The sequence below is a fragment of the Myotis nattereri genome (genome assembly GCF_964212035.1).
Source record: "Myotis nattereri genome assembly, chromosome: 1".
Lineage (NCBI taxonomy): Eukaryota > Metazoa > Chordata > Mammalia > Chiroptera > Vespertilionidae > Myotis > Myotis nattereri.
In genome coordinates, this window is record NC_138075.1 from 134,455,121 (window position 1) to 134,468,204 (window position 13,084).

The following is a 13,084-nucleotide window of genomic DNA, read 5'->3' on the forward strand; positions in this document are numbered from 1 at the left end:
ATGAAAGGACATTGAATCACAGCTATTAAATAAGTTTCCATCAAATAAACAGGAATAGGTTAAATGTTTTCTACTACCCAGAAATAATTGTGACTTTCCAGTGAATAAGTATTGAAATGCTTGATTGGATTTGGAAGATAAAAATAATTATTTTGAGAGAAATTGAAAACCTGTATAGAAAAGAAAGTGACAAGAGTTCATTTATTCCTGAATTAGTTTACTTGATAGAAAAGTTTGTCCATGCAAGAGATATAATTTTCTAATCAGGGCTCTGCATTCATCATTATAGGAATTAGTGAAAAAGCCATAAGATCTTCTGACCAAACTGCTACTTTGGAAAAGAATTATATACAAATAGCTATGCAGCATTTATAGTACTTACATATATATTGCTGTAGATTGAGTGAATGCCATGTGTTGTCCATATTTCTGCAGAAATCACCAGACACTTAACAAACACTAGAGGCCTTCTTTAAGGGTTACTAACCTTAAACAATGGTAAAGAGAAAACATGGTTTGATAATCCTTTTCTCATTGACATAGATACCATCAGTGATGCAAATACCACCAAAGATGTTCTCAATAATTTGAATATAAAAGCCAATTATATGACAAGAATCAAACCTAAGTAATATTTAATAACTGACGTGGGCTATGGAAATGCTAATTCCATTTGCTGTTACATACCTTTGTGAGTTGGGTTTTTTCCTGTTTCTGTCCCAGTGAAAATATAAAAATTAATTCAGTGGGAAAGATAACAAATATTTCCGGAAAAAATGAATTGCCAGTCCAAATAATAGCAGTCTCCCACAGAAATTTACTTTTGAGGATAATTAATTTTTACTTTCATTTACTTAGAATATTTGGATCATTTCATCCTTTGTAGGAACTGGCCATTATTTATTTATTTACTTATTTATTTTGCAGTTAATGAGAGTAAAGGAGATAATTCTTTGTGAAAATGTTTTTCTATGTTATCTACCTGAAGGAAATAATTTTCTAAAAAGCAAAATAAGTATATATAAACTTTTGTGACTGTGAAAATCATTGTTTTCCTTAAAAAGGAAAACACTTAATAAACTAGGAATAGAGGAAACTACTTCAACACAATACAGGCTATGCATGAAAAAGCCACAGCTAATTTCTTATTCAGCGGTGAAAGATTGAAAGCTTTTCCTCTAAGACCAGGAACAAGATAAGGATGTCCTCTTTCATTACTTCTATCTATACAGTATTGGAAGTCTCAGCCAAAGTAATTAGATAAAATGTAATAAAAGGCATTCAGATTGGAAATGAACAAATAAAATGATCTCTGTTCACAGAAAATGTGATTCTTAAACATAGAACACCTTAAAAATTTGACAAAAACAAAACAAAACACATCCTGTTAGGACAAATAAGCAAAGTTGTAGGCTACAATATCAACACATAAAAATAATTTTCATTTTTATACACTAACAATGAACAATCTGAAAAGGAAATTAAGAAAACAGTTTCATTTGCAATGGCATCAAACAATAAAATACTTAGTAATTACCAAAACCAAGGAGACAAAGACATGTTTATGGAAAACTAGAAATTATTGCTGAAAGAAAGAAGACACAAATAAATGGAAAGACATGTTATGTTCATAGATTGGAAGAATGAATATTGTTTACAAATCAATACAACCCAAAGCAATCTACAGGTTCAATGTAATCCTTCTTAAAATCCCCAAAATGTTTTTTTCCCCAGAAATATTATAATCCATCATAAAATCTATCTGGAATTACAAGGGACTCCAAGTAACCAAAACAATCCTGAAAAAGAACCAAGTTATAATCCTCACACTCACTGATTTCAAAAATTTTTAGAAAGCTACAGCAATTAACAGAGTGTGGAAATTGCACAGAGATAGACATATAGGCCAATGGAATAAAACAGAGTGCCTAAACATCAGCTCTCTCAGATATGGTCAAATGATTTCCAACAAGTGCACCAAGCCATTTCAATAGAAAAAGACCAGTATTTTCAACAAACAGTGTTGCAAAAATTGGATATTCACACAAAATGATTAAAGTTGGATCCTTATCTTGCATCACACACAAAATTAACTCAAAATGAATTGAAGACGATTAACTCAAAATAGATGTAAGAGCTAATACTATGAAATTCTTAGAAGAAAACATAGGGGGAAAACCTTACAATATTGGATTTGGGAATGATTTCTTAGATATGACACTAAAGGCACAGGCAAAAAAAAAGAAAAGTAAATTTGACTTCAAAATGAAAAACTTTTGTGCATCAAAGGACACTAGCACAATGAAAAGGCATGGGAGAACATATTTGCAATTCATATAACTGATAAAAGATTGATATTCAGAATACATAAAGAATTCTTACAACTCAGCAACATAAAAACAACCTGATTTAATAAATGGACAAAGGACTTTAATAGACATTTCTCTAAAGGCATATAAATGTTCAATAAGCACATGGAAAAATGTTTAACATCACTAATCTTTAGGGAAATATAAGTCAAAACCACAAGGAGATGTCACCTCATACCCATTAGGATGGCTATTATAAACAAACAAAACCCAGAAAATAACAAGTTTTAGCAAAGATGTTGAGAAAATGAAATGCTTATGCATTGTCAGTGGGAATGTAAAATCTTGTAGAATCTGTGGCAATGATATGGCAATTCCTCAAAAAAAATTACCCTATGTTAAAGCAATTCTACTTTTGGAAATATACCCCAAAGAAATGAAAGCAGGTATTCCAACAAATATTTGTACATCCATGTTCATAGCAGCCTTATTCATAAAAGCCAAGAGGCGAAAGACTCCCAAGAGTTTATCAACAGATGAATGGGTAATCTACCTATATATATAATGCAATATTATGCAGCCTCAAAAAAGAAGGAAATTCTGACACATGCTACAACATGGATGAACCTTGAAGACATTATAGTATGTGAAATAAGCCAGTCACAAAAGGACAAATAAAGTAGAATGGTGGGTCCCAGGGGCTGGAGGAAGGGAAGAAGGAGGAGTTATTATTTAATGGGTATACAGTTTCAGTTGGGAAAATGCAAAAGTTCTGGAGATAGATGGTGATGATGGTTGCATAACAATATGAATGTATTTAATATCTCATCAGTGCAGTTAAAAATGGATAAGATGGTAAATTTTATGCCATGTATATTTTACCATAATTTAAATTAAAAGAGTGGGATTTATTGTTAAGGAAAGACTACAACCATATCTCATAGAACTTTGAGGAGGAAAGTAGATGTGCATTATTAATATGGCCCAGGTGAAATAAGTGGTTTGCTTTTAATACCTTCTCCCTCTTCTTTTCTAGATTTTTCCTAATTCTTTTATTTTCTCTGTATTCTAAGACTTTACATTGTGATAATCTATGCATATCATTCTTCCCTGAGTTCTGCACCAGTTTCTCCAATATTACTGCAACTAAAACTTTATTCTATCCCTTCCCATTTTCTTAGAAGTATGCCTTAAAGTTAACTATCTCTTGAGGACATAATTTAATATTTTTCTTCCCATTATGGCGTTAATGAGAGACTCTTCAGTGAACCTTAATGAGAGAATCTGGTACTGTGGAAGCTAATTCAGGAGAGAATTGGGCCTTCCAAGAAACCACAAATTGCAACACAGAGACACCCTCCCTCCTGTACTACACTGTGTCTGACCTTTGGAATCATAAAATTGAAAATGATCATATGTAGAATCTAATGAACAAAATAAACTGATGAACAAATAGAGGCATAGAAGCATGGGACAGACTGAAGAATTTCAGAGGGAAGGCAGAGGTGGGTGGGAGGAGTGATTACCAGGGGAACTTATATGCATATATGCATAGCCCATAAATACAGACAATAGTGTGGTGAAGGTCTGGGAAGAGGTGGTGAGGCGTGGAGCGCATCAACGGGAAAAAACAACAAAGGGGACATCTGTAATACTTTCAACAATAAAAATAAATTTAAATAAAAAGGAAAGAAAGTGAAATGATGAGTTCCACAAGTTTAGAAAGCCCAGGAACATGGATTCTACTGCTAAGTTCCTGCATACCATTCCTCATTGTTGCATAGTGTCCAATTGTTACAATTTAGTGATGACTATGGCAGCAGAAATCTACATGGAGGCAGATTTTAAAGTAGCAGGTAGTTTCAGATTTGAATGTACATGTGTGGCATATGGAATTAAAAGGTAAATCAGGCACAATTCAAGAAAAAATGTTTAAATGGTTTAAAATATACAATTCTCTGTTGGAGGAAATGAATACTTAGAAACTTTCTGATGTGTTTTTGAATAATCCAACTGTTATTAGAAGTTCATGATTTGCTTTTTAAAATAAGAATTAGTTGAAAATGTATGCTCTTTAGATTAATTTTATAACAAAAAGAAACCCTGTTGAGACTAAAGGGAAAAAATGTTTTATTTAGCTATTTTTCTAGTTCTACCACTTCCAGAAATCATTATCATTATCCTTGTGTATTAAAAGAGAACAAAGAACATTGCAAACAGATGTCAACTAGTAATTGTACTGTAAGGTAATTTCTTGGTATTCAAAAAAATGTTTGACACTTATAGAAAATGTGTGTACATTTCATACACATAATTGCTAAAATATGGTGATAAAATAGTTTTGAATATTTTATAATCACAAGTAGAGAGTTATAAAAATTGATGGGAACTAAAGGAAATTTGATAATGATACATACTTATGCAGATACATGCATAGCTAATTGAATAACACACACACACATACACACATCCTATCTAATAAAAGAGAAACATGGTAATTAGTTAGTGTACGACCGCTACCCTTCCCATTGGCTAATCAGGGCGATATGCAAATTAACTGCCAGCCAATATGGCAGCCGGCAGCCAGGCAGCTTGAAGCGAACATGAGGCTGGCTTGCTTCAGTGACGGAGGACTCCAATGTTCTCCGCCTGCTGTTGCCGACCTCTGAGTTGCAGTTTGAAACATTGTTACAAATATCGAAGCTAAACAAAACCCCAGAAACCTGCTTTCAGCCAGCCGGGATCTCAGAGCTGGAGTTGAAACAGTGTTTTGATTATAGAACCCAAACAAACCAGATACCTGCTTTCAGCAGCGGAGGCCTAAGAGCTGGAGCCAAGCCTCAGTGCTAAAGCTGGCCCAGAATAAAAAAAAAAAGAAAAAAAGGAGTGGTTGGGAGCTTCAGTCACCCGCCAGCCTGAAAACAGCCCTCAGCCCCTCACCCAGACTGGCCAGGCACCCCAGTGGGGACCCCCACCCTGAATGGTGTGTGACCAGCTGCAAACAGCCATCATCCCCTCATCCAGGCTGGCCAGCCACCCCAGTGGGGACCCCCACCCTGATCCAGGACTCCCTTCAGGGCAAACCAGCCAGCCTCCACCCATGCACCAGGCCTCTATCCTATATAGTAAAAGGGTAATATGCCTCCCAGCACCGGGATCAGCAGAGCCTCGAGGCCTCCTGGCACTGGGATCAGTGTGACAGGGGGCAGCACCCCAACCCCCTGATCAGCCCTGCTCTGTGCCTGATGGGGGGGAGCTCCCCAAACCCCTGATCGCCCTGAGGCTCTGTGTGTGACAGGGTGCGGCGCCTCAACCCCCTGATCAGCCCTGCTCTGTGTGTGACAGGGTGCGGCGCCCCAACCCCCTGATTGGCCCTGCTATGTGTGTGACAGGGTGCAGCGCCCCAACCCCCCCACCCCCCACGGGCCCTGCTCTGTGTGTGATGGGGTAGAGCCATAACCACCCCATCGGCCCTGCCCTGAGTGTGACAGTGGCGGCACCCCAACGCCCTGATCAGCCTGCTCTGTGGGTCATAGAGGGCAACGCCCCAACCGCCCCCCATGGGCCCCGCCTGTGTGTGACGAGGTAGAGCCATAACCTCCCCATTGGCCCTGCCCTGAGTGTGACAGGGTGCGGTGTCCCTGATACGCCCTGCTCTGTGTGTGACAGGGGGCAGTGCCCCAACTCCCCTATCGGCCCTACTCTGTGAGTGACAGGTGGGAGCTCCTCAACCCCCTGATCGGCCCTGCTCTGTGCGTGACAGGGGGTGGCGCCGCAACCTGCCCATCGACCCTGCCTTGAGTGTGACAGGGGGCGGTACCCCAACCCCCCAATCAGCCCTGCTCTGACCCCGACCAGGAGCTGCACTTAGGGATTGGGCCTGCCTTCTGCCACCCGGGAGCAGGCCTAAGCCAGCAGGTCGTTATCTCCCGAGGGGTCCCAGACTGCGAGAGGGCACAGGCCGGGCTGAGGGACCCTCCCTCACCCCCGAGTGCACAAATTTTTGTGCACCAGGCCTCTAGTCTATATATATAAAGAGCCAGGGGCCCTCACATTCGAAACAACTGAACAGACCACCGAACATGCTAGTGGGGTGACCAGGCCAGCAAGTGGGTTAGTGAAGGACAACCAAATAACTGAGCAGCAGGCTGTGTGGGATGACTAGGCCGGCAAGGGGGGGGGGCAGTAAGGGGCAACCATGCTGGCGGAGGGGGCAGTTGGGGGTGACCAGTTTGGCTTGGGGAGCAGTTGGGGGCAACCAGGCCAGTGGGGGGGGGGCAGTTAGGGGCAATCAGGTCAGCAGGCAGAGGCAGTTAGGGGCAATCAGGCAGGCAGACAGGTGAGCAGTTAGGCACCAGCTGTCCCCAGGATCAGGCCTAAACCAGCAGTCAGACATCCCCTGAGGGGTCCCGGATTGGAGAGAGTGCAGGCTGGGCTGAGAGGACCCCCTACCATGCACAAATTTCATACACTGGGCCTCTAATATATATATATGTTACATCTAACTATGTAATTTAGTTTATTTTTGTTTAGTCGAAGTCCCTGAACCACTGGGGTCCATGAGGTAATAATTGGGATATTCTGGCTATTTTAAATATTTCAAAGACCTTATGGAGATTGTAAATTTAACCATGCTTTGATTCATAAACTAACCAAGTTTCTTTGCTTTTGGATAGAATGACATCAATTCTGTCTGGAAATATTAGTGTTCTTAGGCTAACTAGAAACTCTGATAGACCCCTAATTCTAGATGTTTGATAAGAAGAACTTTTATGCATGCATCTATCTTACCTAATAATAAACAAACATGTAAATTGACCGTCCCTCCGCTACACTCACCAATCAATCAGGAGAGCATGCAAATTAACCAAACAAAGATGGCGGTTAATTTGCATACATAGGCGCAAAGCGACGGAGCAAGGACTGAAGGCTCCAGCTGGAGCAAAGGCCTTGGTCCCAGGTGCCGGAGGAAAACCGGTGCTGGCAGCCAGGGGAAGGAAAGGCCTATTGCACGAATTTCTTCGTGCAGTGGGCCTCTAGTATATGTATATAAAGCCAGTGTCCATGATGACCAGGATGACCAAATGACCAGTCACCAAGTGGTGCATTGAGCACCTCTCGGTCCCTCCCCCGGCCTTGAATTTTCATGTAGATGATCTCAAGAACATGCACCAGATGTATTATTATTAAACTAGAAATTCAGTGCACACAAAATCATGCGCAGTTAGGGTCCCTAGGCCTAACCTGGTCTCCGTCGCATGGCCTCTGCCGCCTTGCAATGCTAAGTGAAGCTCCCCACCCCAGGATGCTCCGTGATGGCCCCTTAACTGCTCCACGAGCCTCCCCCTGCCCCTCGACTGCGAACCCCACGACTGCTCCGTGAGGCTCCCCCTGCCCTGTGACTGCTCCATGAAGCTTGCTGCTGGATGCTGGATGCTGGATGCTCTGTGAAACTACCCCCACCCTGCAACTGCTTCGTGAAACTCGCTGCCACCCGGGTGACTGTTCTGCTAAGTCATGGCCACCCCGTGAAGGAACCTGCCACCACCTCTGAAAAGTCCCCAGTCCTGCCCCACTGCCAGCCCCCGCTCATGGTGAGCGGCTTGGGGGCTGAGCCACGGGGGGTGAGCGGTGCTCCATATAATTCATGGTGACCAGTCGCCCATTCCGTTGTGACGACACCTAGCTCTTTATATATATTAGGATAATATTTTGTCCAAAATGTGATTAAATAAAAATTCACTGCTTGTGGGAATGCAAACTGATATAGCCACCATGGAAAATATAAATATTCCTAAAAATATTAAGAATAGAGTTACCATATGGCCCAGCAACCCCTCTTTGGGGGTAAATAGCCCTCGAATCTGAAAACATTTATTTGTAAAGATATATGCACCTCTATGTTGAATGCAACATTATTCATGGTAGTGAAGATGTAGAACCAACTGAAGTGTCCTCCGAGAGATGATTGGATAAAGAAGATGTGGTACATATATGCAATGGAATACTACTCAGCCATAAAAGAGATGAAATACTGTTATTTTATGAGACCAAATGGATGGATTTTAAAAATATCATGCTAAGCAAAATTAGTCAGAGAGTAAAAGTCAAGAACAATATGATTTCACTCGTATGTGGGATATAAAACTGAAAGTAACAAATGAACAAACAAGACAATTGAACAAAGGAAAACTCATAGACACAAGCAGCAGTATCATGGTTACCAGGGGAATAGGGAGGTGGCGTAGTGAAGTAGTAAAGGGTAAAGGGAGTCAAATTTTGGTGAAAACAGATTTGACATTGGATGGTAAATATACAATGTAACATACAGATGATGTATTATAAAATTGTAACTTGAAACCTATCATTTTATTAACCAACTAGAGGCCCGATGCATGAAGAGATTCGCGCAATAGGCCTTCCTTCCCCTGGCTGCCGGCTCCGGTTTTCCTCTGGCACCCAGGACCCAGGCCTTCGCTCCGGCTGCAGCAGAGAGGCCAAGCCTCTTCAGTCTTCAGTCGTCTTCAGTTTTCACTCAGACGGAGCCTTCAGTCTTTCCTCCGCGCCTGCATATGCAAATTAACCGCCATCTTTGTTGGGTTAATTTGCATACCATCCTGATTGGCTGGTGGGTGTAGCGGAGTGACACCAGTTTGCATGTTTCTCTTTTATTAGTGTAGATGTCATCCCAATAAATTTTAAAAAATGTTTTTGTGACTGGTTGCCAAGCACTATTTAACAACCAGCATGATTACTCTTACTATGGCTAATGTGACTAGTCATGGCAAGAATAATTTTGTTAAAGGGGCATCTCCATAGCTGCTAAGGATTACAACCCAAGGAGGGGTGATTTGTGGATTTGTGGTTGAGATAACCTTCTTTTTTTGAGGTTGACCATTTTTTTATATATTTAGGATTTTTTCTTTTCTTATAATGAGGTAAAGCCTTATTGTGAATAACCAAGTCTTGCTTCCAAATCTTGCTTCTCCCAAGCCTCTTGGATCACTTATACCCAAAAGGGAAAAAAAAGCCAGAAAATGCCTTTGCTATATAAAAGCATTTAGAATTTCAAGAACATTGAGATTCAACAGGGAGGTGCTATGTTCAGTTACAAGGGTCTATCACAGACATGATAGAATTCTGATATGCCTGGATGGGAGGAATACTAAGATTGTGTTAGATGTAACCCTAATAATAATTCCTCATATTTTACAATGCCTATGAATTGTGAAGTATTTTTTTATGTACATATGTCATTAGATCCTCACAGCAATTGCTGTAGGGAGACAGGGCAGGATATTATTATTTTAATCTTATAAGTGAAGAAAAAGATTTGCTGTGGTTTAACTAAGGCACTTGGTTAATAAGAGACAAAGCCAGGATTAGGTCCTCAGAATTCTGATTTCACTGGGTTTTGTGTGTGGTGATTTATTAGAATGTCATGCAAAAAAGCTTTACATTAATAAAGTAAACTTAAATATGAGAAATAATCCTTATGCTAATCTAAACTTGTCATTTGTTGCTAAGCTTTCTTTTTCTAATATTTTCTTATTTCTTAAGAAGCCAAATGGGTTGTGAAAGCTAATTTATTTTTTTCTCTCATTAGGCTCAAATTATGAAAGATGTGATTTTGAGGATGGGCTCTGTAATATGACACAAGATCAGAGTCTGCAACTTGGTTGGACAAAGAGAAATGGGATGACTGGTCTATCACCTCCATTTTATGATCACAATGGTGTTATATCTGGTAAATACTTTGAATTTCTTTATTTCTTTCTTTCATTTCTTCCTTTTTCATCAAGGGTTTGATTATGGCAGTGGAATCTTGGCTAATGAGTAGATATGAATAATTATGCTGTTTAATTTTCTTTATACTGTAACCATTTTCATTATATTTATTATTCTAAAATATCACATTGGATTCTTATAATTAAGTTCATGGGATCCCAAAGGTATCTAGACAATAATTAGGATTTTCTATATACTAGTATTTTGACTCTTTATGGAAATTGTGAAATTTAAACATGAGACTACATAAATTAATTCATCAATTTTATGTTTTGCTGTTGGCTAGACTGATTTCAAGAATCCTGCCTAGCTGGTTTGGCTTAGTGGATAGAACGTCGGCCTGTGGACTGAAAGGTCCCAGGTTTGATTTCGGTCAAGGGCACATGCCCAGGTTGCAGGCTTGATCCCCAGTGGGGAGCATGCAGGAGGCAGCCGATTAATGATTCTCTCTCATCATTGATGATTCTATCTCTCTCTCCCTCTCCCTTCCTCTCTGAAATCAATAAAAATATATTTTTTAAAAAAGAGAATCTTTTTGGCATTAGTATATTAGCATAGAAGTTTGTTAGCAGAGTGTGGAAAGATCCTGGCTGAGAGATTAAAATAAAGCCAATATTTCAGTAATAGAAGTGCTAACATGGCCTTTGTCTTTTTTAGTTACAGTTGTATCCTCAGTGCCAAACAGAGTGATTGTTATACTGATGGGTTGGAATTGAGGTCTAATGCCTTCTTTCCTCTTCATTTATGGGGAGATAGATAGACCATGTGTAGGTAACATCTCTAAACCTAGGCTTCTTATCTGTAAATGGGATTAATGCTACCTAATCTTCACTCTGTTGTAAATTTTCAATCAGGTTATGTATGATAAATTTTCAGAGCTAAATTTTAAAATCTATTAGAACATTAAAAACATGCCTGTGTCAGTATTTGAAGTCTACTAAAGCTCAGGGCAGAGTGATTACAATGTATTACTGATTTAAAAAAAATAATTTTTCTTATGGAAGGCCTGGGGAAGGCAGAGGTGGGAAAGAGGGGCTCAATGGGGGGAGGGGCAGGGAACATCTGCAATACTTTCAACAATAATGATACTTTTTTTTTTTTTAAAGATCATCTTTCTTATGGGTATTTAAAATCAGATTTAAATGGTAATATTAAAACTGTTGCTACTTTGACCAATTGTTAAATTGGAGCTGAAATCTGTTTATTATGAAATAAGCAAGGTGTATGTGTCCACTTATTTGTTATTTGCTGAATTTTTGCCTCTGGCAGTTTATTATAAACATTTTCAAAGATATGCAAAAGTTGAAAAAGTTTGCTGTGAATAACCATATATTTACCACTTAGGTAATACAATTCAAATAACTATATTTGTTTTATCAAATAGCTATTCATCTACCCATCCCTTTATTCCTCAATCCATCATATTTGCAATGCATTCAAAGAAAGTGGCAGGAATCACTTTACCCCAAATGAAAGCATGGTATCCTTAACTAAATGTAGGAGTCAACAAACCATGGCTTTGGGCATTTTCTGGTTTCTGTAAATAAAGTTGTTGGTTTTTATTAGTTTGTGTGTGTGTGTGTGTGTGTGTGTGTGTGTGTTTACACAGACAGGCCCATTCATTCACAAATTGTCTGTGGCTGCTTTTGTGCTGCAAACTTGGATTTGAGTGGTTGGAGAGACCATATGGTCCACAAAGTCTAAATGATTTGGCCCTTCAAGAAAAGTTTGTTTGCTCCTACACTAGAGTTCAAGTTCCCCTTTTTTCTTTTGAGGTAAAACTTAAAATCATATAAAAACACCAATATTACATGTACTCTTTGATAAATTCTGACAAATGTGTTCACCTGTGCAACCAATCCTTAACAAAGTGCGAAACATCACTGTCATGCTGTTGTGGCAGCCGTTCAAATGGCTCTGGAGAATGATCAGTCAGCACTCAGAGGAATCAGGAGAGTAAACCTTTCTTATGCAGCGCTGCTAGTCCAGGGGATCTCATCCAAAGCCTGAACTGCCCATGTGGGGAGGATCTATATATATTGATCTTCTTGCGGGGGCCCCTCGGGGGTGGGCTTTGCAGCTCTGCCCAAGTCAGTTAGAACGCAGCTTGTAAGATTACTGACACTGAAGTAGGCTGTAAGCCCCCAAAGGTGCCCCCCTATTTTCCTTCTCAATGCTGGGAAGTTCCCTCATGTACCCTCCTAGTCAATCCATGCTCCTGCCCTTCACTCTCAAGACAATCACTATTTTTATTTCTGAAACACCCATAGGTTAGATTTTCCTGTTCTAGAACTTCATATAAATGAGTTCATACAGTATATACAATATAGTGTATACACTGTTGTATAAGGCTTTTTACACTTAGTATAATGCTTTCTGATTCATCCATGTTGTACATGTATCTTTAATGTTTTTCTTTTTATTGCTGGCCAGTGTGCAATTGTATGGGTTATTCATCCATTACTCTATTGACTGACACCTTTGTTTTTTCTTATTTTGAGCTATTATAATAAAACAGCTTTAAACATTTTTTTAGTGTTAATCCTCACCCAAGGATATTTTTCCCATTGATTTTAGAGAGAGTGAAAGGGAGGGAGGGGGAAAGAAAGAGAGAGATAGAAACATCCATGTGAGAGACACACATCAATTGGTTGCCTCCTGCATGCACCCTGACTAGGTCCGGATATGCAACCCAGGTGGTATATCCCCTTGACCAGGAATCAAACCCATGACCCTTTGATGTGTGGACTGATGCTCTAACTACTTAGCAATACCAATCAGGGCTAACTTGTTTTGTTTTATTCCTTCAAGTATCCATTCCCATAACACTATGCCCCTTTTGTTTATCCGTAAAGCCTCCTAAAGCCCCCAATTTGTTTTTTCTTTTTAAATATAAGCATTATATTAATCACTGGATTTTTTAATACCAACATGTCCTAAATTGGTCTATGCTGTCCTTTCTGAAGGTCGCTGGGAACCAATATCTA

General features: G+C 39.6%; 1 protein-coding gene across 1 annotated transcript in view; it reads left to right on the top strand.

The window, feature by feature from the left end:
* MALRD1 (MAM and LDL receptor class A domain containing 1) overlaps nucleotides 1-13,084 on the top strand; it is a gene marked incomplete at both ends in the record, with an annotated part of 616,248 nt that overhangs the window by 9,925 nt on the left and 593,239 nt on the right. The window contains one exon of the mRNA XM_081103892.1: nucleotides 9,916-10,056. Coding sequence (XP_080960018.1) covers nucleotides 9,916-10,056 — 141 coding nt within the window. The remainder of the gene's footprint in view (nucleotides 1-9,915; nucleotides 10,057-13,084) is intronic.